Here is a 26,656-nt window from a genome sequence, read left to right as displayed (position 1 = left end):
CAGCATGGAAAGAACACCCATCATGAGTCCTGCCGGACATACTTCGGATGCTGGTACACAGGTGTGGGCAATTTTCCCAGTCCTCATTAATTCAGGCACTCACTGATGCCAGTGTCTTGGGCATAGTGCCTCCCAGATCAATTCCGAGCTGTGGGCCCAAGATGTGAAGACACTGGTTCCTTATATGATTGTCAACCATGCCTTGGTGCTGTGCAGGGAAGTGTTTCGGTACTGAAAATGCTCTCTCCCCCTCTCTTTTCCCATTATCTGAACACTGGAAATACTCTCTGTAGACGGAATAGCAATCCAGAGTTGATTTTTCCCATTTCAAGCAGTGTTTGCTCACCAGTAGGTTAGGTTTCATTTAGCTGATTTAACTAATGGTGTAAAATCAATGCCATATTGCTGTTGGGTGTCCTCCCTACAGCAGCAAGCATGCAATGCACTGTGAGGTGTTTTTGCCCGCACCTACTCCACCTGGGGAAAAGCACGGGGACGCAGTGCTGCTGGGGTGCAGCCAGGAGCAATATTACTGCTTTTCATTGTTGGACAATCAGCTCTCGAACTGTGCATTGCACAAAACAGTTTGCACCACGAGAGAAGCTTGCAATGGAAGCAAAACGTAGAAGAACGTTCCAGCTGCTGCATCAGAAAGGCTGAGGCAGTGAATACCTGAGGGGCTGGGGGGCTGCCTGCTGCACCTGCAGAGGTGGGCATGCTGGATTCATGGGATCAGCCTAGGAATGGGCCGTGCATCTTGTAATTCTGTGCGGCAATAATTACATTCCAGGGCATGGGGGTTAACAACCAGAAGCCACCAAGCTTGGGTGTAAATCGTATTCAAAGATTATGTCCAAAGATATCGGTCCTTTTCCTCCTTTTTCCATATAATGGGTATTCTTTCTGCCAGCACATTGAGTGCAGTTCTCAAACAGGAATATTCGGTCTGTGACTTCTAGGCAGTGGATCTCTAAAGACTGTTTAGTTAGAGGAAACCAGCACCAATGCTGGTCAAGGAACAGATAAACAACCCTCCTGTCCAAAGCAGACCCCCCACCCCACCCCCAGCAGCCGTATTTCCACTAGTTAGCCTCACTGGAAGACTTGTGGACTCTAAGTGGATGGTGTTCTGGGGAACTGAAAAGAAGTGCAGGTAAACCTTGCAGAGATCCGTTTTTCTCCCTCTCAGTGCTGGAATTTGGATTCAGGCCATGCTAGCAACAGGCCGGCGATTCAGGCCAGGCAGCGGTACTACGCACAGCATGCAATGAAGCGGACCCGCGCGCGGTGCGGGAGGGCTGCTGCTTAGGTGGCGTTCCAAGTGGATTAAGGAGATGTGTGGAGGATGCGTGTCGGTGCCGCATGTGGAAAGGTGGGAGCCACGCTGAAGGAACGGCGACTGCCCGGTTCTGAGGCCACGTGTGCCTGGCGGCCTGTCACTGGTGCTCAGGAGAGGAGGGGCTCTTGCATTTCTGTGAGAGGCGGGATGCTGGACAAGCAGCTCTGGCCTGATCCTAAGAGGTTGCTTACGAAGCTGAGAGAACGGGGGTGTACTGTATTGCAATGTAAACTGCTTTCTTGCTAAGCCACTTACAGATTTTACTGTGTTGAGCAGTATACAAGAATAATAATAAGTAAAATATCTGAGTTCTCTTGAAGCAAGTTTAACATGAGTTAAAATTATATGTATTGACACATTTGCACAAATGTAACATACAGATTCCTAATTAGCCTGTCCTCTATTAACCCTTCAACATTTGTTGGCAAAGACCTGGGAACTGAGGGATGAGTGGCCATGCAAAGGGATGGTGTACATGTTTTTTTCCCGTCCTTGAACATTCTGGACAAATTGCCCTCCAAACCCAATCCTTTAAAGGGCGCTGCACGTACATTTTGAATCTTGAGAATCTTGAGTTCTAGTAGCTTAGTTTTTTTAAGTGCCAACCAAGATTATTGACAGTCTAGGCTGCATCCAAGTCCACAAGGAACGAAACCTTGTTTTGCAAATCACCAGGTCCTGCCTTTCAGTGTTTGAGGTACTAGCATAGTGCCTTTCCTACATGCTGGTGGAAAGGGAGGCTGTGACTACTGCCGCCGCCGTTTGAACTGGCTTCCTTTTTGCACTTTACCATTAAGAAGAAGTGGCCCTTTGGGTGCAAGGCTAGCATGAGTGAACTCTCTTTTCCTATATAGTTTGGGTTGATAGTTTTGAAGCCAAGGATGCTTCCAGATGCAGGTTATCCAGGACTGTGCATCAGAATGCACTGGAAGTCACTCCCTCTTTTCTGTGGACAGAAAAAGGGCAGGTGTAGCAATGGAAAAACATGGGAGGCGTACAAGCATAAAACAACATCTACACACAGGAGATGACATCATCTGGACACCCCCCCCATAAAATCGTGTATATGATGTAGGGAGTATATGGTGTATGATATATGGAAATTGCATGATCAAAGCCTCAGCTGGAAGCATTCCAGAACATCCTAATACTCTGGTCAGCAACTAGTTCTTACAAATGAGCCATTCAGAAGTAGTTACTAGGAAGTGAATGTTCCACGGCCATAACCTGTACTTTCCACATACACCTGTACATGCCCGATGGTAACTGCTGTTGAGCTGGGGGTGGTGGGGGGGGCATATGGGCTTCCTGTGGCAGATCCCTAACCTAGTATTCTGTATGTGGAGCTCAGGCAGCTTTCTTTGATGCTATTAGACTTGATTCCTCCTCCTCCTCTGCTGTGCTAATTGTTTGAACCACTTTACTGTGACCTTGTCAATGCAACATAATTTAATCGCGTCTAGACAGCCTTTACTACAAGCCATGCAGAATGGTTTCCTGTCTTATGGGCATTTTACTGAGATTGTGCAAATGGTACCTTAGTCTCAAGACGACTTGCAAGAGGGCTGCTAAAATTACCCGCTGGCAGCACTGACACTGGCTAAACTGGTGCTGGCACAGTGACAAATCACTTTAGGGGCACTTAACTCCTGACCTGCTCACATGGGCCTCCTGAAAGAAGGAGCAGCTAAGCTGTGGTGGTTTGCCTCGCAACACGGACTTATTTCTGTACGCAAGAGGTTTTCCGATCAATATTCGTATGCATGTCGGTGGTCCACAAATGTGCTATGAAAGCTCCGTTTAGCAGTGTCTCCTTCAGAGGCCGGATGCTACTAATATCTGTGTTTTCCATTTTGCTGCAACTTAAAATAAAAAATAATAATCTGGAGAGGGGTTGTTTTTAACTTTAGGGGAAGGCAGATGAGTAATTTCCATGTGGTCATTCCTGGGCATTATACAATGATAAACACAGCACTTCCTGACCTGTCAACTTTTGTAAGCTGTCATGAGAATCCCATGGATGCGTGCATTCCCTCCTCAGACCTGCCCAAAATATTTTAATTAAATCTCCCCCTCCTCTATTTGCAAAGCTAACTGCATTGTGGCATTGTTTGTGCCCTGAGATCAACACTTGCCAGGGCCGGTTTCAGAAACAAAAAGAGCCGCTCAGTGCAGGGATTTGGAAGTGGCTTGCAAGCTCAGCTTAGAGATTCCCACAATTAGCGTTTCCCTCAGCACAGGTGGACTGCTGAGGCACCACCTGTTGCCGATGCGCAAGCTCAGAGCCTGCCCTCAATCCCTGTTTCAAAAAGTCAGGAAACACATGTTGCCTCTATCTCAATCTGCATGTCATGACTTTTGCTGGAGTCTTTTCTTCTGTTTCCCTTAGTGATTCCATTTTAGTGGCGAAAAAGAACTCAAGAATGAGCTGGGCATGCTGGCTGAAGATTATGGAAGATGGAAGCCACTAGGTTGGAGATGGCTGCTCATCTTGTAGGACTCCAAGGCCTGCCTATCCTACATTTTGCTTGAAGCTTCTTCACCGAAATAAAGACGCAGGCCTACGGCCATACTTGACTTCTCAGCCCATCCTCCTCCTCCTCGCGCACTCACCCACCCACCGGCAGAATCCTAACACGAACGTTTATTTCCAGCTAGCAAACAAACGCAGCTTTGCTTAGCTTGCAATAACCCTTAGTTTGATATGGCTGGCCTTCAAGCGAATTTGTAGCTCTCTTTGTTGGACCCACTGTGTCCACCATGCCTGAGTGCAGGCATGCTGGTGAAAGGCCCCTGCCGTGGTGCATCCTGACAGCCCTCCGAGGGAGGGGCATCCCTTTGCTTGTCACCAGGCCAGCCGAATCCTCTCCTGGCTTCTAACAGCATGGTCTGCTAAAGTACGTTCAGGTTAGGGAAGACTGCCCCTAGTGACTTAAAAGGTTACCACAGGCACATGTGAATGAATTAAATGAAATTGACAGGAATGCGCCTTGAAACAAAATAATCTAGAGGGGCTTGCCATTAGGATCCTTGATGCACATCAAACTTCAGGTGTTAAGATTTCATGGTCTTACAGCTGATGGATGAATTGACCCACATCCTCTTGGAATAGTTTAGATTTTGAGGGAAAGAAGACCTAGTTGATGTTGTTGTTGTTAGTCGCAAAGTCATGTCCAACCCATCGCGACCCCATGGACAACATTCCTCCAGGCCTTCCTGTCCTCCACCATCCCCCGGAGTCCACTTAGGTTCACGCTGACTGCCCCAGTGACCCCATCTAGCCACCTCATTCTCTGCCATCCCCTCCTTCTTTTGCCATCTATTGTTCCCAGCATTAGACTCTTCTCTAGGGACTCCATCCTTCTCATTAGGTGGCCAAAGTATTTGAGTTTCATCTTCAGTATCTGGCCTTCTAAAGAGCAGTCAGGGTTGATCTCCTCTAGGACTGACCGGTTTGATCGCCTTGCGGTCCAAGGGATTCGCAGGAGTTTCCTCCAGCACCACAATTCAAAGGCCTCAATCCTTTGGCGCTCAGCCTTCCTTATGGTCAGCTTTCACAGCCATACATTGCAACTGGGAAAGCCAACTTTTGCACTTTCCTCCTTCACCTGCATCAAGAGGCTCTTTAGTTCCTCTTCACTTTCTGCCATTAGAGTGGTATCATCTGCATATCTGAGGTTGTTGGTATTTCTCCCAGCAATCTTAATTCCAACTGGTGATTCATGTAGCCCCGCCTTTCTCATGATGTGCTCTGCATATAAGTTAAATAGGCAGGGCAACCGTATACAGCCTTGCCAAACTCCTTTCTCAATTTTGAACCAATCAGTGGTTCCGTGTGCAGATCTCACTGTTGCTTCTTGACCCGCATATAGGTTTCTCAAGGGACAAATGAGATGGTCTGGTACTCCCATCTCTCTAAGAACTTGCCACAATTTGTTGTGATCCACACAGTCAAAGGCTTTAGCATAGTCAATGAAGCAGAAGTAGATGTTTTTCTGGAACTCCCTAGCTTTCTCCATGATCCAGCGTATGTTGGCAATTTGATCTCTAGTTCCTCTCCCTCTTCGAAATCCTGCCTGTACTTCTGGTAGTTCTAGGTCCACATACTGCTGGAGCCTAGCTTGTAGGATTTTGAGCATAACTTTGCTAGCATGTGAAATGAGTACAATGGTGCGTTAGTTTGAACATTCTTTGGCACTGCCCTTCTTTGGGATGGGAATATAAACTGACCTTTTCCAATCCTGTGGCCACTCTTGAGTTTTCCAAATTTGCTGGCGTATTGAGTGTTGCACTTTTACTGCATTGTCTTTTAAGATTTTGAATAGCTCAGCTGGAATACTGTCTCCTCCACTAGCTTTGTTGTTGCCCAGACTTCCTAAGGCCCATTTGACTTCACATTCCAGGATGTCTGGCTCGAGGTCAGTGACCACCCCATCATGGTTATCAGAGATGTTAAGCTCTTTCTTGTATGTAATCTGTGTAATCTTACCACCTCTTCTTAATCTCTTCTGCCTCTGTTAGGTCCCTGCCATTTTGGTCCTTTATCATGCCCATCTTTGCATGAAATGTTCCCTTCATATCTCCAATTTCTTGAAGAGATCTCTGGTCCTCCCTATTCTATTGTTTTCCTCTATTTCTTTGCGCTGTTCATTTAAGAAGGCATTCTTATCTCTTCTAGCTATTCTCTGGAATTCTGCATTCAAATGGGTTTATCTTTCTCCCTTGCCTTTCGCTTCCCTTCTTTATTCAGCTATTTGTAAAGCTTCCTCAGACAGCCATTTTGCTTTCTTGCATTTCTTTTTCCTTGGGATGGTTTTAGTTGCTATCTCTTGTACAATGTTGCGAACCTCCGTCCATAGTTCTTCAGGCACTCTGATCTGTCTATCTTTTCTGTCTATCAGATCTAATTCCTTAAATCTATTTGTCACCTCTACTGTATATTCATCAGGGATATGATTTAGGTCATACCTGAGTGGCCTAATGCCTTTCCCTACTTTCTTCAATTTAAGCCTAAATTTTGCAACAAGAAGCTTGTGATCTGAGCCTCAATCAGCTCCTGGTCTAGTTTTTACTGACTGTATAGAGCTTCTCCATCTTTGGCTGCAGAGCACATAGTCAATCTGATTTCTGGGTTGACCATCTGGTGATGTCCATGTGTAGAGTTGTCTCGTGGGTTCTTGGAACCCACTTACTATGACCATCAAATTCTCTTGACAAAATTCTACCAGCCTGTGCCCTGCTTCATTTTGTACTCCAAGGCCAAACTTGCCTGTTATTCCAGTTATCTTTTGGCTTCCTACTTTAGCATTCCAATTCCCCATGATGATAAGGACATCATTTTTTGGTGTTAACTCTGGTGTTAACTCTAGAAGATGTTGTAGGCCTTCATAGAACCAGTCAACTTCAGCCTCTTCAACACCAGTGGTTGGGGCATAGACTTGGACTACTGAATGGTTTGCCTTGGATTCGAACTGAGATCATTCTGTCATTTTGGAGATTGTATCCCGGTACTGCTTTTCCTACTCTTTTATTGACTATGAAGGCTACTCCATTTCTTCTGAGGGATTCTTGCCCGCAGTAGTATACCTGATGGTCATCTGAATTAAATTCACCCATTCCTGTCCATTTTAGATCACTGATTCCTAAGATGTCGATGTTCAGTCTTGTCATCTCTTGTTTGACCATGTCCAGCTTGCCTTGATTCATGGATCTTACATTCCAGGTTCCTATGGAGTACAGATCTTTGCAGCATCGGGCTCTCCTTTCACCACCAGATACATCTGCAACTGAGTGTCCTTTCGGCTTTGACCCAGTCGCTTCATTCTTTCTGGCGCTACTAGTACTAGCCCTCCGCTCTTCCCCAGTAGCATATCGGACACCTTCCGACCTGAGGGGCTCATCTTCCAGCGTCATATCTTTTTGCCTTTTGGTACTGTCCATGGGGTTTTCATGGCAAGGATACTGGAGTGGGTTGCCATTTCCTTCTCCAGTGAATCACCTTTTGTCAGAGCTCTCTGCTATGACCTGTCCATCTTTGGAGACACTGCACGGCATAGCTCATAGCTTCAATGAGCTACGCAAGCCCCTTCGCCACGACAAGGCAGTGATCCATGAAGGAGCAGTTGACATAGGGAGACTTAAAATCTGTTCTTTGGAAGTGAATCCATTTTCTGAAATCCTTTTTCTTTTAAATATCTTTATGCATGTTCAATGATGCCATCTCTATAATCATGGATGAACTGTATTTCACAGAGTTCTTCCTTACATGGAACAGTTTCTCCATCAAAGTAAACCATATATAGAGAACCAAAGGAATTCTTGAATCCAGGGTACAGAAATGGCCCAAACCTATACATGTTTGGACAGAAAAACAGTCCTACTTCTCTGAGCATGCATTTATTTTCCATTATGTTTTCCTTCTACACACACATCAGCCAAATTTCAACAGCTTTGAAGTAGTGCTTTCAGTAGCATGATCAATGGAACAACTTCTTCCCTGCCTTGGATGTGTTTTCCCTTCACAGGCTACGGGCTTGCAGCCTGGCCCCCCTGGCTGCAGGCCCGTAGCAAACCGCTGGGCCACCGCAGGCTCTCTTGGCAATCATTATAGTCATCTTTGTTTCTGGTGAGGCTTCTCTCTTTCCAAGGATGCTTAATGGACTCTTTTTGTTCCCGTAAATGTTCCCCAGCCTCTCTAATGACCATTTTATTATTGCTATTAAGATTAAACAATGTTTGCTACTCTACGTGGGGAGTGGTAATTTTTTGGTGAGTGACAAATTCATTTCATGGCACAATCAGGCGAGCAGTAAAAAGCTGCTAAGCCATCCGTACAGTAACCGAATGAGGAGGAAAAGGCACTGTGCTGATTTCACACACACATTCTGTTTTTCCTGTGCTGCCTTGTGTTTTGGAATAAACTTGGCCTCTTACACTGGGTTTTTTCCTGACGTGCTCTGTCCTGCTCGCCGTACATCCCGGATGTTGTAGGCCCACACTCGTTCCAAATTGTCTCCAGCAACTCTGGTGGGTGTCCAGCCAAGGAAAGGGAAGCGAGCAGCCACGACACAGGCTTCGTCTGGAAGTTCAGAAAGCAGCTTTTTCTCCAGGAGAGGTACCTGTTCAAGGAGGCGAGAGGTGATGGTCTAAACTTCTGGAAGGAGATTCCATCATATTTCTATTAATGTGGGCCATGGTTGGTCATTTTAATACTACTAAAAAACAGAATAGGTGCAGTTGGTTTATGTGAAAATTCTGCATTTTAACCACATTTTTATTTTTATATAGATATATATATGCCACTTATTTTGCTAGCAGCATTCCTAGGCAGTTCACAATATTAAAAGAATGTACAATAAAACATGAATGCAGTATTTTCATCTGAACTGGGACAATGAAACTACTGGGGGCATGTTATATGATTTTTCCCAAGTTTTCTGTATAAAATGAGTTAAGAGCAAGTCCAGTCTCCCACTGATATTCTGAAATTATGCAGTGTGATAGTAATTGCTTAATGTGATTTCACTGCTTTGAATCACTTAACAGTGGCAGTTACATATGTACTCACAGTTCCTGTGCCCAGGATTTCTTTCATATTGCCTCGTTGTACGTCAATAAGTATAGGGCAAAGTTAGACAATTCTGGGCTTTTTTGAAAATAAATCTGATCTGTGAGGAGAGAACCTGCTGATTTATTTCCATAATATGGGGAAACTGCTGGATAAAGAAAGGACAGAGTACAAAGCCATTGAAAAAAGTTACTTTGCTAATTGCATCTCCACAGTGACATGTGCCTTTTACTCCATATTCTGCTTTTATAATTCTGTTTGCTAAGGATGGACTATAAGAAACCAACTGCAGGAAAACCTTTGATGCCTGGATACTGCAAACCAAACACCAGCCAGTTTTCTCTTCAGCTGACCATGAACAAACAGATCTGGGAGTGCATAATAAGCAAATAATAAGCATATCTAATCTTCAACTGATCAGGATCCTGCCATGCTCCTTGCTTCCTACCAGCATCAGGGCAAGGTGATGGAAATGGTGAATTTCAAACTGCAGTCTGCAGAAAGGAGGCCTTCCTTACTTTTGGCTGACTCTGCAGGCAGGGGGAAAGCCAGCAGCTCTCAGCACCTGGCCAGAGCCAAATGCACAGCAGCTGTTGCAAATGGAGCATGCAGATGTGATGCCTCAGCAGGACAATATTGGGTACTTCTGGGGCACTCACTGTGCCCTACTAATGAATGGACTCAATTTTTGCCGCCTGATCCCAGCAGCAAAAGGCAGCCTATATTAAAATGTATGAAACAGCCAATATTAGATCAACGTGTTGCCGAAGCTGATAAGTTCCCCTCGGGCTGTTGGCAGAGGGATACAATCAAAGATTTTCTAGGCTTGACGGTCATCAGCAAATGGGTTTTCCTGCTGTTTCTGTCAAAAACTGCTTTGAGTGGGGAGGTAGCATTTGGAGTGCTAATTTACCCATTCTCTCTTGGGAAGTTTCACTTCCAAGTGAAATCTCAGACTGAGATTATGCTATTAGATCAAGAGAGGTATTACTACCACTCTATACGACTCTGGTATGCCCGCAACTGGAGTACTGTGCTCAGTTTTGGGCCCCTCATTACAGGAAGGATATAGCCACGTTGGAGTCAGTGCAGCGTAGGGCCACAAGGTTGGTGGCCGGTTTGCAGGGGATGCCGTATGAGGCCAGACTGAGGGAACTGGGTCTCTTCAGCCTGGAGAAGAGGAGACTCAGAGGGGATCTGTTGGCGACATGCAGGTATGTGAGGGGGTGTTACGTGGAGGTGGGTAGAGACCTGTTCTCCCCTGCAGAGGAAGGCAGGACGTGCTTCAATGGAGCCAAGTTCAGGGAACCAAGGTTCAATTTGGATGCCAGGAAGCACTTCCTGACAGTCAGGACCCCAAGGGTGTGAAATGGGCTTCCACAGGGGGTGTTTGAGGCCCCATCGGTGTGGGTGTTCAAGGATAGGCTGGACATGCACATGGTGGGCATGTCAGGAGTGGAGCCGGCTGGTGCCGGAAGTCAGACTAGATGGCCCAGGAGGCCCCTTCTGACTTGCTCTGTTTCTATGTTTCTATTGTATTCACCATCACAATGTATGGGTGTGAAAGCTGGACAGTGAAGAGAGCTGACAGGGAAGCTGAAATGTTGAAAGCATGGTGCTGGAGGAAAGTTTTGTGAATACTCTGGACCACCAGAAGGATGAAACTTTTGGCTCCTAGATGAAATCAAGCCAGAGCTTTCCCTGGGGGCAAAAATAGCTGAGGTTGTTGCACTTTGGGCACATCATGAGAAGGCAAGACTCATTCCAGGGAACATCAAAGGCAGGAGGCGAAAGGGAAGTCCAGATGTAAAATGGATTTATTTCATTATGGAAGCCACAGCCTTATGTGGACAAGAATTAGGTGGGCCTGTCAAAGGCAGGACATCTGGGACGGCATTCATGCCTTGGGTTTCCTTCCATAAGTCAGAAATGACTCCGCAGCACAGAACAGCAGCAGCACTTGTTAATAGTTCCCAGTTTCAGAGCGCTGGCAAGGGAGAGTTCAGCCCAAAGGGTCTTACAGGTGCTGCCTAACATGGGTCTTTGTCCTTGCCAGTCAGGGTGAGGTTGGCGGCGAGGGTGGGAGGGCAGTGTTTGTTTAAGCCCTCGAGGTCACGTGCCACCGTAATCTTGTTTACAATCTCGGATGGGAAACCACTATGAACAGATAATGGGGCCTCAACATGCAGTCACTCAGGCAGTGGCCTCTCCTGGGCGCTTCTTTAACCTGGGGGTGCCAGGGATGGAAGAGGGAACTTTCTGCACGCCGGTGACCGTCCAGAAACTGAGCACATGGCATGGTTCCAGTAACAGAGATTCTCCAGCAAGCCGGCACTCTGGTCCATGGAGGGGCTAGACTGCAGCAGCATTTTCTCCTATCTTGGCAGTCTCTCTCCAAGGCCTTCCGACCCTGCAGTCCGAGATTCCTTGCGGCACACCCCATGCATGTTTAGGCAGAAACAGGCCTAAGACTCCCAGCCTGCAGGCCTTTCTTTCCTATCTAAGCTCGTGCAGAGCAAAGGGTTGAATGCAGGGCCCCTGCCACGGGAAGCATGCCTTTTGGCCAAGCGTCACTGCATTCCTACAAGGTCTGAAAGCATGGAACTGCAAAGTGGGCTGGTTTCTTGCCCTGAGGCTGCTTCCCTCCTCCAGGAACAGCCAAGGGACACCAGTCAGAAAGGGGACTACCCTTCAGTGCAAAACATGTTCCACGGGGCCTCTTCTGCTTGCTGCCACACGTTTCTGGCTGTGAAAAGCAACTGTGCACACAGTTGTGGTGCTACTTCGCTGAAGCCCTACAGATCTCACAGCAGTTGGCGTTTGGGCCAAGTACCCTGGTCTCAGCTGGTGCAGCACACCTGCTGGCACGCTCTACTCACCATGCTGGGGGCCAAGAAGACAGTGACGTTGTTGCAGTTGGAGAGATCTGCCTAAAAATAGCAACCACAAAAGTACAACTTAGTCAAGACACACATAACTGGGACCCTCAATCAAATGTTGGCGCATAGAGTGCTCCCAGTTACAAAATGCGTTTTCCATTCCTCACCCATCCAACAGAGACCCCAGATTCAGTGCCCTCTCAGCTTGTTTTGGCCCCGCCCTGCCCTGCCCTGTAAGTGTTTTGATCCCCGTGTTATTTCTGTGCCTCTGCAAACACTGGGGTAAGCCTTGGCCTGCTGGAAGTTTCCACTTGTGTGATGGGGTGCTGTTTTGGCTAAACAAGGCACCTAGAGACTCAAGATCACTTCAGGGGTGTGGAAGTCTTTCCTACCCAAGGGTCCAGTTCACATTTGGAGATGCTCTTGGGGGCCCATGTTGCAGCAGTGGCTGGGCTGAAGGCAAAAGGGGTACAGCCAAATACGCCCCCTAAGATGCCTACCTATTTTAGGATCATGCTCTTAATGCAAGCACCTAAGCAGTAGGCGAGTCATGTCGTGTTTTGGGAGGGGGAAAGTGCTCACAAGCCAGAAGATCAGCAGGCAATTGGTAACCGGGGGAAAGCAGGTATGGTCTTTTAGGAACCCTCCAAGGCTCTCCAGAGGGGGACCCCAGAAGCACTGGTTTTTCCATCTGAACCTCTGTTTCCCCCGCCCTTTTCTACACCTGTCGGCTCAACACCAGTGCCCTGGTCTACAGGACTACTCCCACCATGCTTCAGAAGGCAGAGTACAGATCCACAGCAAGTCGGTCCCTTCTCAGTGCAGCAAGAGAGTGAGGAAACAGCACGCCAATTTACTGAACGGATGCTCTGAAGGCTTTGTCTGGGGACCTCTGGTGAGAGCTGAGGCAGTGCCTATAAAGTTTCCAGGCACAAGGCATTTGGAAGTATCTTGGCCATGCCTCTGTGAAAGGTAAAAACGTAAGATGTCCCCAGCAACCAGCTTTCAACACGGGACAGTCAAACACGTCCAGGCTCTCTCTTGCAACTCCTATTCAGAGGCCCATGGGAGGGTCCATTTAGGTATCACTTCTTCCAGGTCAGCAGAGTCAGGTGGAGGCCCAGGAGCACAGCTAAAGCAGGTCTCTGTGAGAAAGGTATCCAGAACTACCCTAAGACCCAGAGAAGAGAAAATCTTGGAAGAATTGGACAACTGGAGAGGGAATGGCGTGGAATAGCCTGACAGTGGGAACAGCAAGCTGGCTGGAACCCTAAAAAGCAGCTGTCTGCACCAAGACATTTTGATTTAGCCTACTAGCTGCTAAACTCCGTACTCCCCCTCGGAAGTCACAAGTCACGGAAGCCTGCTGCCACAGCATCTCACGGCATCACATTCCTTATCTGTGCAACTCTGAGAAAGGTAAAGTAGTGGGAATCCATGTGTCTTTAGATGTGTCAAGCTACCCTTCCCATCTTCCCTATGGGCAGGGTGGACAGAAGTTGTCCAAACCATCTGGATGATACTGAATTGAGGAAGGCTGCCCCTGTCGCCTTCACTTCTTTATCAGATTGTAACTGATGATGTTTTGGTTCTTATTAAGGGCATGTCTAGCACATTAGTCTGCATGCTTGTCTGCTGAAAGTGCAAGTATAAAGGAGATGTTGACAAATTAGCCATGAAGTTATCAATTCCCTAACACTTCTCATATTCTGGGCATCAGTGTGTCAGTCAGTCAGTTTTCAATAAAGCCTCTTTAACTTCCTAGGTACATGAAGTCTGTTGAGAACTGTAAGCTAGCGATCGCTCATGACCATAGTTATTGATGCTTGCCAAGCAGTTTAAAACTGATGGCCATCTCAATATGCAATTGACTCATTATAAGCAGTATAAAATGCAGTCTTCCGCATACCACGTGGGCCAAATGTCTGCGTTTTTCCACAACACTTGGGCATTTGCATATGGTTGCTGCTGCTGCTGTTGGGCCACAGAGAGGACAATCCAGTTTATTTCTGTTTCTGCAGTGTCTGGCTGGAGAAGCATTACCTAGACTAGAGGTTCCCAACCTTGTTGGGACCATGGACACATGTGGGGATCTGTGGCCACCATGACAAATGCCTGATTGGTGGATCATTCTTGGTGGATCCTTCTTTGGTGTCTGCATGGACCTTGGGCTGCATCTTATCCAGTAAAGATGTTTTTCTATTGGGCATCACAAGGCCTCTTAATAAGGGATTGTTTTTCAGCTAAGTGCTGGTGGTCCAGTTTAGCTATGCTTCTTTCACATGCATGCATTTTGGCAATGCCCAGCCATGGCTGCTTTCTGGGAGAAAGTTATTACATGGATAAATGTGGTACTGGAACAGTCTTTAATATTCATTGATGTACAGCTTTTAAATGATTGAGTTGCTTCATGGAAATAAACAAATGAAAATGGATTCTCCAGGGCCTCTTGACAGTACTGGAAGGAGATAAACTCACTTCCTATAGTGCAAAGGGTGGAGGAGCTTGAAAGGTTTTCATATTAACTGATGGCCTGGAGAGGCCAGCTTGAAATGGATACTTAGAGACACAGAAACAGAGCGAGTCAGAAGGGGTCTCCTGGGTCATCTAGTCTGACTGTCTGCTCCAGCTGGCTCTGCTCATGATGTGCCCACCATGTGCATGTCCAATTTAGACAACGGTCTGCTTTTCTTGAAGCTGATGCATATTTGCCAGAAACATGTATGCACTCCACACTGCTATGGAGGTACATGTCTGTGCTTATTTTAAAATGGGGAAAATAGGAAAAAGGTGCTGCAGATGCCTGCAGGTGACACTTTGAGGCATGTTCTATGGGCCAATTGAAATGGATTTACGTGTCTTCTGCACGCCCCCATGGGCTAATTACTCTGATTTTTTCTGCAACATCTATGATTACGTCATCTACTACTGGGCTAGTAAAGACAGGATAGGGTTTATTTCTGTTTTGCAGTGTGAGACTGGGGAAAGGGTCACATTGGCCAAGGCCTCCTCGGTACTTAATCCTCCTGTACTACAGAGGTTATAGGAGGAAAAGCAGGCGGTTGTACATCTGGGGAAGGGGCCAGCCTCGGCAGGCAGAGCCCCAGCTTTCCATGGCATCTCCCACAGGGCAGGGAAAGCTGCTTCTGGAAACCCCGAAGAGCTTCTGGCGGCCTCTGCTACCAGTATTATTTACCTATGTATTATTTAAACTTTTAGAGCCCATCTATACCAAAAAAGGTCTCAAGGCGGCTCACAACAGTAACAGCACAATTGAAATACAATGTAAAAATATGTAATAACATTTCCATCCTAAAATGCCATCAAACTTTAAAATACTGGGTGAATGAAAAAGTTTTGGCCTGGCACGAAAAATAATAAAGTGTTGGCACCAGATGCACCTCTCTGGGGAGCAGATTCCAGAGCCAGGGTGCTATTGCAGAAAAGGCCCTTCTCTGGGTAGCCACTCTTCTAACCTCCTTCAGAGAGGGCTCCCAAAGAAGGGCCTCAGTAGCAGATCTTAAGGCTTGGGCAGGACACTCCTTCAGACATACACGTCCTGAACTGTTTAGGGCTTTCTATGTCAAAGTTAACACCTTAAATCAGGCCCAGACTTCAACCAGCGGCCAGTGCAGATGGTACAAGACTGGCGTTATATACTCCTGCCTGCAGGTCCCCGTTAGCATCCTGGCTGCTCTATTCTGAACCAACTGAGGTGTCCAGACCGTCTTCAGGGGCAGCCCCACACAGTACACAACAGTAGTCTAACCGGGAGGTTACCAGAGCATGGGTTACTGCTACCAGGCTCTGCTCATCCAGGTAGTTGATGGACCGGCTGAAGCTGGTGGAAAGCTTTCCTCACCACAGCAGTCACCTGGGATTCCAGAGATAACTCCCAAGCTACACGCCTTCTTTAGGGGGAGAGCATCCCCATCCAGAGCAGAGCAAATATCACGCACTGGGACAGCTGGGCCACCTACCAACAGAACCTCTGTCTTATCTGGATTAAGTCTCAATTCGCTGGCCCTCAACCAGATAATCACACTGTCCAGACACCGATTCAGAACTGGCACTACCACACCTGGATTAGATGTAAAAGAGAGGTAGAGCTGGGTGTCATCAGCGTAGTGGTGACATAGCCCATGAGCTCTCCCAGTGTTTTCATGCCGATGAATAGGATGGGGGATAAAATGGAACCCCGTGGCATAATTGCCATAGCACAGAACCATAATCCTCTGGTAGCACAGGAAGTGGTATGATTATTGGAGAGAGGAAGCAATTCCATCCAGCAGAGAAGAAACAGGCACGTGAGAAGGAATTACCTTCAAGAGATCTTCTCGTAGATAGGAAACCTTTCCATAACACCCAGCCCACCACGCACGACAGTTGGACAGTTGTAAGAGCCACGGATTGAGTTCATAGCCAATTGCTGGTCTGAAGCCTTGTTTGTAGGCCTCCAGCACCTAAAAGCACAGTTGGAATCAGTCGCGTTGTCTATTGCTGCCTGATGTTGCTTAGCTTACAGTCTCCTGAGGCTTGATAATTTCTGGCCACAACCAGAGGGCGTGAACGGGGAGGAATGCAAGAAAACAACTTCCTCAATTCTGATTTCTCAAGGTGCTTCCAGATGAAGGGTTTGCAGCACTGCGCAGCTACTCTGACTGTCTCTCCTTAATGGGTTTTTTGTGCACGGCAAGAAAAGGATGGGAGAAGCTGTGGGAAGACGCAGGAGGGTCACAGATGGAAGCTGTTAAAGCAGAGTGACTGCACAATAAAACCCTCATCTGGAAGTGGGGGTGTCACTAGGCCAGGGCTCTGGGGGGCTCCCAAATCTACTTCCCTAGTCTGAGATCCATGCCTTGGGGCCCTGAGTGTTGACTAGTACCCATGGCAGGTTTTCTTTCCTCAGCTTAAGATGAAATCCTGCGCATGGCTGGTTGGGGAATGCTGGCGGTTATGGGGCTTTTCCTGGTCTACGTAAGCAGCATTTGTGCCCCAAATTGCTACAGGAAGGACAGGACTTTCAAGGGGGCTAACAGGTGAAGGGGGGGTTAAACTTTCTCCTTCCCACATGCTATAATACTGCCCCCCCCAAAAAAAGAATCCTCCTTTTAACTTTAGGGGGGAAACATCCGCAATGGTTTGGGATGATCAGGAGCAAGATGAAAATAAATGGAGGAATTTATTTGGGATTGTTTGGCTGAGACACCAAGTGGCTGCCTTTGCCTCCTGAGACATTTAAAGAAATCCTAACTGCTATTTCTAAATTTGTCGCATGTCTAAATGAAAGTTAGCATAGGCAGGTTTTATGCAGACCTGAGCTCAGAGGTGCCCCTGGCTGGGAGCACCCGAGTTCTGCAGAGGGCTCGGCCACTCATCAGGGGGCATGTGCGCTGCAGGAGGCGCAGCTCCGGCTTCCCCAGCCCAATAGGCAGGCAGCAGGCCAAAGGCTTCTCCCCCCGATCCCTCCATTCTGCCTAAGCTGCTGCTAGTTGATTATTTATTTGGCATATGGCATATCATACCTAGGCTTGTACTATATATTAGCATTCAAACAAGGGCTAATTCAAACATCAATGTGTGGACTCTAGGCCATCCAACCACTGAAGCACAGCATTGTTTGTATGAAAAATGCCAGACCCTGGGCCGGCACACGCCCTCAGTCTACAGCCAGTCAAGATGTGGTGCACAGTCTGACGTGGCAACCCACAGTCACTGAGGGAGAGGTGCTGCCTCCCATACATACAGTGAGTCCTGGCAGACGCCAGCGAGCGCAGGCAATCGACCACTTCCTTCTCCACCTGGAGGGCACCTGGGTTGAGAAGGCTGATATACCTGGCTAGATGGACCAGCTGTTTGACAATATTCCCATTATCCCTCTGCCCACCCCCAGAGCAGGAAATAGTACTGGCCACAGGAATTCTGGGCAATGCCATCAGGGTGACGGCTTGAAGCGTAACTACATGCTAACTTTATTGTTTATTTTAGGGATTTCTACTCACGTTTCTGTAAAATCCTCAAGGCAGTTACAGAAATCCAAAGCACAATGAGACAAGTTAAAAAGCATACAAACCGAAACCATTTGTCTGCATGCAGCCCTTGCTGCTCCCAGGCCTGTCCCCTGGGTCTACTCCATCCCTTGTCACCAAACGAGTTGGACTGTAAGCTCTTTGGGGGCAGGACCTTTTTGGCTTTTGGTCACATGCCCTGGCTGACAGACAAGGATCAGTGGTGCTGCAGAAACGGTAAAGGAATGGGCAACCGATTTTCCTCTGCAAGGACCACGTGGGCCAAGACCTGCAGAGGAGGCAGCCTCGTCTCAAGCAGTGCAGGTTGCAGGCCCGTCCCGGCTCTTGGGCTGGGCAAGCAGCCTCAGGAGAAACCCACCCAAGCATTCTGCTGCTCTTACAACTCTCCCATCGCCCGACCCCAAATCAACCAGCTTTCCGAAACGTCCTTCCAGCAGTGACATCATATTTCTCACTTGCACGGCACTCGACGGGACAAACGGCACCTGCATCGAAGGAAAGAGCCAGGTGAGTGTTGCGAGAGGCACCGCGCTCAAGGTAGGGCTGGCAAGCGGCAGAGGGTGGCTGGCTGGAGGGCCTCCCCGGCTGCCCGCTCTCCTGTCACCCTCATGCCAGGCAGGCTGCACTCCTGCTCCCAGGCTTCTGGCAGGGGCACCTGCTGCGGCTGCTCCCCCCCCCCCCCCCCCCCCCCCCCCCCCCCCCCCCCCCCGCCAGGGGGCCCCCCCCCCCCCCCCCGGTTTTGGGGGGGGGCCCCCGCCGGGGCCCCCCCCCCCCCCCCCCCCGGCACACTGATCTTCTCACTATCACCTCTACTCTGCCCATGCAACTGGCTTTAAAACGCCAAAGCAGGTGTGCTGCAGAGATCGATACGGAAAGCAGCACATTTGGTCAGAAGGTTTAAGCACGCCTGGCTCCCACATCACAAGCGTCCCGCGTGGGTTTTGCGTGAACGTGCCTGAAAGACAGTCAGGCTTGGTGTGGCAGCTCTCCTTTGCCTGGCACGTTCTCCCTCCCGTCCGCCGGGTGGAGCCATGAGGCTCTGCCCTGACACCCCGACCGCTCGCAAGCTGAACTGGCCGCAGCCGCCAAGCGGTCCCTGCTGCACAAACCGGCCAAGCCCTGAAGTGCAGAGGAGGGGAAAAGGAGCAGGCGAGGCATCCTTCCCCCCTGCTCCAGAGGGGGCTGTTCAGGGAAGAAGGGGTGTCTGATCCACGCTCAGGAAGGGAGCGTGCTGCTCAGCTGGTTTCCCCGCTGCCCCTTGGTCCATGCCAGGGTGCCACTCCTGCTGCCCTCATAAGCCAGTGGTCCCTGCGCCACCGCCCTTCTCACCCTGGCCTGCAGGGCCACCGATGGTCCCTCCTGGGAGGGACCCCTGAGGTCTGCCTGGGAGCAGCCTTTAAAACAAACACCTGAGTCTGACCTACTAGCTGCTATTTTAATTTCCCATAGTGCCTGAAACAGCATTGCTGCAGGGCATGGTGGGACACATGAACAGCACCCTTTGGAAGGCTGCCAGTGCCTAGTAAGTTCGTTGGGTCCACCTACAAGGGAGAGGGGCCAGGAGAAGTCACTCCACCCTGCTCAGTTAAAAAGATCCCAAGCAGCCAGATACCTGCACAGGAGACATTTTGCGGAGGCCAAGAGCCAGAGAGCCAGCCCATGCCAGGTAGAGGACTAAGCCAGTGCCACAGGCAATCTGGAAAGGGCCCCAAGGGGTGCCCCTCCCAAGCAGCGCTGTTGCCTGTTCTTCTGCATCATCAAGATCCATGCCTGCAAAAGCTAAGAGAGTTGCAGATCAGTTCCTAACGACAACCACAGCTAGTGCTTCCTTCATCATCATCATCATCTTCTTCATCCAATGTGTTCTAAGACTTGGCACAAGGCTAAATGTTAGACTGAGGAGTAAGCGCCACTGACCAAAGCTAGACCTACTTCTACATTAGTGTCCAGATTGCAAGGCTAGAATGAAAGAGCTCGTTCTGTTTGAGGGGGCTCCATGTAATCCAGCATGATGATTGATTAAAAAAAATACTTACTTACTGGTCAATATGGTTAAATCTCTAAGCCTTGGACAAACAAATATGCACCTTGTAATAAAGCAGCAGACACTCAGCTTGCAGTGTGTGACACAAGCAACAAAAGCACAACTGCAGCAGAGCCTAATGAAAGGGCTAAGAAACAAAAACAAGCTATTTTAAGGAAATGTCCCTTTCTTTGGGGAATGTGTGGGTGTTTCTAGACGAGGCTTTTATTGCTTTGCCTGACATCTGGCATTTTATAGGAAACCCGGATAATGACGATGACTTCCATGAGTAGCCCTGCTTCCTTCCCTCTTCCAGTACCAAAAAGCTCACTAAGGGAAAATGGGGAAATGGTGCGTTTGGTCATAAATCCTACTGGGAAACAGCTACCTCCACGGAGGGCAAGCTTCTCAACGCTGTGGTTCTCTTTACCTGCACTTATCCCCCAAACCGTGATAGCACCCGAAGCCTTGCATCTGGAAGCAGTCCGTAAGAAACTCTCGAAAATATATGGCCACTGCAGACCAAGTGAAAGGGTTTCCTGAGCCAAGTGGACTTTACCTTGTGTCGGCGCTCAGCACTGCCCTGGAAAGCGACCCGCTCTTCAGCCTTGTGATTTGGTATAAAGGAAGGAGAGGGAAACTTGATAGAGCAATGAAGCGCCCCCCGCCCCCCAAACAACCTCTGGTATCGCTCCCCAAATGGCAAATGATGAATTAACATTCCAGACTTAAGGTTTTTACAGGAGTCTGCAACTTTCGTCCCTTACACCTCACAGAAAAGGGAAGCAATCTGATGCACAACAGCAGCAAATCACTACGTAGGGCAGCGAATGGAGCAACAGCGCCTCTCCCAGCCTCCGAAGGCGCAGGGCGCGACTCCACAGCCACTTGCAAGGCCCGCGCGCCCCTCTCGGGCAGCCCCTGCGGCGCTCAGAGGGCGCAAGCAGGGCGCCGCTCGCACGGCCGAGCTGCTCAGCGCTCCCGGGGAGAGCCTGCGTCCCCACCGCAGGGACGCGCTGCCCGCTTGGCTATCCGGGTAGGGGAGCAGCTCTAACGTTTCCCCACCTGAGCAGATCTACCGGACGACGGTAGAGCGCCTGCCCCGGCGCTCCGGTCCTCACAAGATCCCCCCGAGAACCGCTCCCCGAGCCACGCGAGTTCCGCCCCTGCGGGAGGGTCGTCCCGCTGGGGTGCCTCGGCGCGAGGCTTGCAGGCACCGTTACTGGCGCTGGGGTGGGTGCGCCGAAAGCACGCGCCGGATCAGGTTGTAAAGGGGCCACCCTAAACTCGCTGCCTACCAGATGCTTGGGACTTCAGCTCCTATCAGCCCCGGCCAGCATGACCAAGGGTCAGGTTTGCTGGGTTTTGTAGTTTAAAAGGGCACCATGTTGGGGAAAGCGGCCGCAAGGTCACAGCCTTTAGGGGGCAGTGCTACACATACTTATACTGAACAAAAAGACGCCATTCTCAGCATTGCTGATGGAATGCTGGGAGCCGTAGACCTCTTCTCTTAATTGCTAGCTGGGGCATGCTGGGAATTGTACGCCGTTTTCCTATACAAACTTGCAAGGATCGTGCCTTTAGAACATCAGAAATCCTCATGCTTTTTGAAATTATACTATTTATTAGAAGGCGATCCTACTGCATCCTTCGGGAGTAAGTTCCATGGAGCTCCAGGGGGCTAACTCTTATGTAAAGGGCTACAATCTTGAATTTGCTTTTATCCCAGAAAGGTGCGTTAGAAATGTTAGTATAAATACCAATGCGAAGCGATAAAGTCAATTACAGCAGCAGCTAAACCTTCCACGTGCGGAGGCTCCCAATAAAAACAAGCAGGACCCCATAGAGATAGGAAAGTGTAGAGCGATTCCTCCTTTTCATAAATGTATTCCTCCTTTTCATAAATGTATTCCTCCTTTTCATAAATGTATCTATCCATTAATCCGCGTGATGCGTTTCACTGAGCCTGGATTGGAAAGAATAGAATGGCAGCCGAAGTAGTTCGGCTCCGGTTGACTCACGGTGTTCCCGCCTAGACGGAGACGTCTCCACGGACACGGGGCAAGAGCTTGCGGCCCTCTTCCTAGTGCGTAGCTCTGTGGGCCGCAGGGCGGCCGCTCTGGTCCCGGAGGCACCACCCCCTGTGGCGACTCTATGGTTGCGAGGCGGGCGCGTTCTTCGAGCGCAGCGGCGGGAAGCGGCGCGGCCATGGCCAAAGGTATCTCTGCCGGGGCGCCCCGAACAGGCGGCGGCGGCGGCGGCGGCGGCGGGGCGCTGGGGGCCCCGTTCGCGCGGGGGCCGACGCTCTCACGCCCCACGGAGCCCGGCCGACTCTACACAGCTGCACGGCGGGCAGGCAGGCAGAGCCCCGTCGGCGAAGCTTTCCGTGCCTGCCGAGGAGCTTCACAGGCTGGGTTTCTGCCTGTTCAGACCGTCCTTAAAGTGCACACTTTGCTGCTGTAATCGGGGCGTGTGTATTAGAGTAGGGCATTCCTCAGCGGCCGGACAGGGAGAAATTCTCAGGATGAATCTTTTTTCCCTGTGCCTCTAGGGAAAAACTTCATCAGTTGGGTTTCTGCCTGTTCACATGGCTGTCAAAGTGCACACCTTCTTGCTTTAATAGGCTTGGGGGGTATTAAAGCAGTGTATTCAACGACTGCATGACAGGCAGAAATCTGCAAGATGGAAGACTTTTACTAGGGTATTAACTGTTAAAATGTGCAGTGCATTGTTTTGACCCATGAGTGAGGTTAGGGTTCAAATTCGACACGGTTGTCACTGCCCAACTGGCAGAAGTCCTCCAGCAGTCTCTCGTTTCACTTCTCTTTCCAGGGCAGGGGGGTGGGGTGGGGTGGGGGGCTTGGTTTGTCATGCAGCTTTTAAAATGCAGAGGAGTTCTACATTTTTAAAGAAACAATTCAGTAATGCATTTAGCTGCTGCATAGCAGGCAGACATTCAACAGGAGTCTATTTCTTTTGTTATTGGTGAAAAGTTCTGCTGTTAGATTTTTGTCTGCTCTTGCTGTTGTTCAAATGAACAGAAATCATTCTAAGAAAGGCAATAATGTGTTTCACCACATTGTAACAGGTGGAAATCCATCTGGTATATCTTGCCATCCCTGGGGAAAGTTGCCGTTGATTTATTTTAACCTGTTGTGTTTTAAAAATGCACAGGAGACCTGCTAAATAAAATAATAATATGCATGACATACAGAAATCCAACAGGTTTAATTCTCTGCTTCTGAATAAGAAGTTTGGATACACTTGTTAGATTGTCATAGAATTTGAAATACATTATTTTTAACAGGACCCCCATGTCATTAAATATGCAGAAGTACTACTCTGAAAAACAACATTTCACAGCTGCATGACAGCTAGACATCCAATGTGAAATTTATTCTTGGAAGGTACAGGGAGATGCCCCTGTTGGACCCCTGCCTATTTTGTAGGTGTTAAATATGCAAGAACCCTATTAGGAGAATAATAATGGTGGGAATCCTATTATAGCTTTCTCTTATCTCTGATGCTTCATTTGCTGGATTTGTGCCTGCCATAAAGCTAGTGAAGGCACAGGAATCTTGCCAGGAATTTTTTTAAAAATTACACTTGACAGGTAAGTAATTCAACAAGTGACACTTTTCAGCTATTTTGCACTCCCTGTCAGTTAAATTAGGGGTGGCTATGAAGTAAGAGAAGGTAGTTTAAATAGCAGAAATTATACTATCTGCAGCTTAAATCTGCTCTCTTTTCTCCTCAGTGTGGCAGCATCCATATCTGAATGTGTTCAAGCACTTTAAAGTGGAGGAATGGAAAAGGTCCACCAAGGAGGGCGATGTGACAACCTTGATGGTAACATCAGAAGGGCTTGACCTTTCTTGGGTAGTGAAAATGGAGGGGGTGTGTATAGAGTTAGCATTGGTCACCACTGGTGAGTAAAAGTAGCTTGAAGTTGCTCAGATCTGGTTGTGTTACTGCTGTATCTGCATATTTTCTTCCAGGAGTGAGAGAGAAAGACTGATATGGGAACAGCTGCTGTAATTCATGCTGTTTCCTTTCTTTCCATGCTGGTACCTGCTAGACCTGTGGGCCCTCCCAGTTCTGCTATTATGTTTCCAAATGATGCCCTTGGAATTATTGAATGGGAAATACAGGGATATTTTAAGAAGTGGCTTTGTATGAAGCAGGAAGTCTGGTATATTATCTGTCTTGAAGCCCCATTGGTGAGGGTGTTCAACGATAGGCTGGACATGCATGTGGTAGGCATGTCATGAGTAGAGCCAGCTGGAGCCAGGGGTCGGACAAGATGGTCTGGGAGACCCCTTCTGACTTGCTCTGTTTCTATGTTTTCTTGCTCACTATGTAAAAAGCTGACAGAGCTGTTTATTTCTGATCTCATAACTAACTCCTTAAGTTTTTGAGACTTTTGTAAAATGTGTTTTCTTATCCAAATAGGCATTATGTAACATGTAGAATATCTGTTTGTGAAGACTTCTGAGAATTATAGAATTAAGATGATGGAGATGGCTCTTCTTTGATTTGGTGATTTATGTATATAATTCTGATCTTTTAAAATACACTCTGCTTCTCTATGTGAATTCCTATTTCGGTGTGAATTGTGGTGGCCTTTGGCTGGCTGCATGGCTTCTGGTAGGATGTGGCAGAGCTTGGCTGAGTTGGCAACAGCCAGGCCATCACACTGATGACAAACAACACAATGCACTGGCCCTTGCTAGGAAGATCCCGGGGCAATCTAGTTGCTCTGCGAACTTTCTCATAGGCAGAGGGCGTGTTTGGTTTCACCTGCTGCTCTTATGCTGATTTGCCCCCTTGGTGAACTGCAACAGTGAGACCCAGAGTTTCCTTTATAACCACAGGGTTACCGTGGGCTTGTGGACTAGAGACATTTTGCAGTCCCAGCCTGCGCTTTCACACACTTTGTTTAGCAAAATGGTACCTATCGCACTTGGCACTGCAAGGCATTTTCAGATGGGTTTATTAATGACTGTGAAAATCATGAGCAAAAGTTCCACAAACAAACCCCAACCTGCTTAGCTCCAGTAAGGCTGCTGTATTATATGCCTCCACAGGAAAGCTTTGCCTGTTTCACCAGTGTCAGAACCTTTGGCTGCTACGGGTCTCAAACCAAGGACCTTCCGGGAACTATATTGGGCCTTGTGCTCTGTTCCTTCCCAGTTCTGCATCACGTCACAAAATGATGTGCTGCTATTTGCTTAACTCTGCATCAGTTGCAGTTGTGCCATGTACTGGAGATGATATTCTAGGTTTTCTGCTCCAGGTTTTTATGATACTGTATCTCATTTTTCCTGAAAGCTGATGCTAACTGTATTCTATCCTCCTTGCTTAGGACAAGACTCTGAAAGGGACGGTCTATCGCATCAGTGGTGCTGTTCCTGCCAGTAACTACCTGCAGCTTCCCAAGACCAGTACGCAGTCACTGGGCCTTACTGGTCATTATCTCTATATCCTCTTCAAGCCGATACCAGCCAGATACTTTGTGGTGCACCTGGATGTTACCACTGAGGTGGGTGAGAGTTCCTCTTGAGATTACTGTGGGCCAGTGGTGTTATCTGAGCGAGAGTTGATCTGAGGCAGTGGAGGTCTCCAGTGGTGCTTCCATGCTAGGCTATTGAGTGGAGCTTGCTTTGCCAGCTGCTTGAAAAGTAGTTGATGCGGGATGTGGCTTCCCGAGCATGGCACCTTTCATTTTAATAGAACACAGGAGTGGAGACGGTTGCTTGAAGCCAATGGGCCAGATTTGATCCTCCAAGGTTCTCCAAGTGGCTACACATTCTTTTCCTGGCTGTCAATTATTTGGTGGATTTTCAGCTTTTGTACTCCCCTTCTTTCCCTTTTCTGAAAGGTTGAAATACCTCTCCTAGGGCTCAGTTACTTGCAGCAAGGCCTTTAATCAGAAATATACTGATATTTTTCATCTTTTGGGCCCACCCCTTTTGCCTTCAGCCCCACCAACCAATGGAATTTCAAGCTGAAAGAGATTTCCCACCCCAGTCTCGTTCTTATGGCTATGAAGGCAGGACAGAAAGAATGTGGGCAAAGTCTGTGGAAATCACAGGAGCAGCAGTCCTGCTGAGCTTGGGTTCTGCTGACCTGGAACAGGAAGGCGATGCTCTGCACAGCTTCTTCCCTGCTAACTTCTGGAGCTGGTAGAAGGATCCCAGTGCTCTTCCTGGCACATCCAGCTCATGGGGTTTGGGGGCAACAGCAGAGGGATTGTGCTCTTCCTCCCTGAAACCCCAGAACCGTGTTGCAAGTTCAGATAGGCAGGACTAGGCTACATTGCCTGACTCTGTAACAATAGGTTAATGTAGGTTATGGCTGTCTAGCTAGCTAACTTGTTATTTATTTGATTTGTATCCTGCCTTTCCACAGGGGAAAATGACATTCAGGGTGGCTAAATTATGCAAAGGTATAACTATGCAAAATATGTTACCCAAAAATAGGGAAACTGGCAGGCTTGCTTAAATTGTCCAAGTGTTCACAAAATTCAGCTTTGCTCACACTGTGTAGCCCCACCGACAGCCAGTGTGGTATAATGGTTAAGAGCACAGGACTGGGACTCAGGCGACCCGGGTTCTAGTCCCTGCTCAGCTATGGAGCCAGCTGGATGACCTTGGGTCAGTCACAGACTCCCAGCCCAACCTACCTTGTTGTTGTGGGGATAAGTCTGAGGGCAGGAACAAGTGTAAGTTGCTTACCGTTCTTAAAGTAGGATATAAATCAAATAAATACTGGTTATTTTGAAACATCTTGTGATTATTTCATAAGGACAGAATACTC

General features: G+C 48.4%; 2 protein-coding genes across 9 annotated transcripts in view; one reads left to right on the top strand and one right to left on the bottom strand.

Annotated features, from left to right (window-relative positions):
* Positions 1-1,578: 1,578 nt before the first annotated feature.
* On the bottom strand, positions 1,579-21,413 carry LOC123031146 (adenine nucleotide translocase lysine N-methyltransferase-like). Of its 4 annotated transcripts, XM_044445695.1 has the most exons (8): positions 20,720-21,413; positions 20,080-20,081; positions 19,427-20,022; positions 18,195-18,299; positions 16,108-16,248; positions 11,786-11,836; positions 8,273-8,457; positions 1,579-2,285 (listed from the first exon to the last, which is right to left on the bottom strand). In XM_044445695.1, exons 3-8 carry the CDS (start codon positions 19,580-19,582, stop codon positions 2,255-2,257), a joined length of 669 nt encoding a protein of 222 aa, XP_044301630.1. In that variant the 5' UTR covers positions 19,583-20,022; positions 20,080-20,081; positions 20,720-21,413; the 3' UTR covers positions 1,579-2,254. The 4 variants fall into 4 exon arrangements, with proteins under 4 accessions (XP_044301630.1, XP_044301629.1, XP_044301632.1 ...); XM_044445694.1 differs by lacking the exon at positions 20,720-21,413 and having other exon boundaries at positions 19,427-19,593; positions 19,851-20,701; XM_044445697.1 differs by lacking the exons at positions 20,080-20,081; positions 20,720-21,413 and adding an exon at positions 20,397-20,701 and having other exon boundaries at positions 19,427-19,593.
* A 597-nt stretch (positions 21,414-22,010) lies between these two features.
* WDR90 (WD repeat domain 90) overlaps positions 22,011-26,656 on the top strand; it is a 50,033-nt gene continuing 45,387 nt past the window's right edge. For 4 of the 5 annotated variants that reach the window (XM_044445634.1, XM_044445635.1, XM_044445637.1 and 1 more), the window contains exons 1-3: positions 22,011-22,055; positions 23,595-23,686; positions 25,203-25,379. In XM_044445634.1, coding sequence (XP_044301569.1) covers positions 22,046-22,055; positions 23,595-23,686; positions 25,203-25,379 — 279 coding nt within the window. In that variant the 5' untranslated portion in view covers positions 22,011-22,045. Of the gene's footprint in view, positions 22,056-23,344; positions 23,451-23,594; positions 23,687-25,202; positions 25,380-26,656 lie in introns of those variants that run through there. The other variant, XM_044445636.1, reaches the window with a different exon arrangement.

The sequence above is a fragment of the Varanus komodoensis genome, unplaced genomic scaffold (assembly GCF_004798865.1).
Source record: "Varanus komodoensis strain SLA01 unplaced genomic scaffold, ASM479886v1 scaffold49, whole genome shotgun sequence".
In the NCBI taxonomy this organism is placed as follows: domain Eukaryota; kingdom Metazoa; phylum Chordata; class Lepidosauria; order Squamata; family Varanidae; genus Varanus; species Varanus komodoensis.
This window is presented reverse-complemented; position numbering and strand designations above follow the sequence as displayed.

Coding starts and splice junctions, on each gene's coding strand:
- LOC123031146 (XM_044445695.1), bottom strand. CDS start 19,582: ATGGATCTTGATGATGCAGAAGAACAGGCAACAGCGCTGCTTGGGAGG. Junction 16,249..18,194: donor GGTCGGGCGATGGGAGAGTT/GTAAGAGCAGCA, acceptor CTGTGCTTTTAG/GTGCTGGAGGCCTACAAACA. Junction 11,837..16,107: donor TACGAGAAGATCTCTTGAAG/GTAATTCCTTCT, acceptor TGCTATTTTTAG/GCAGATCTCTCCAACTGCAA.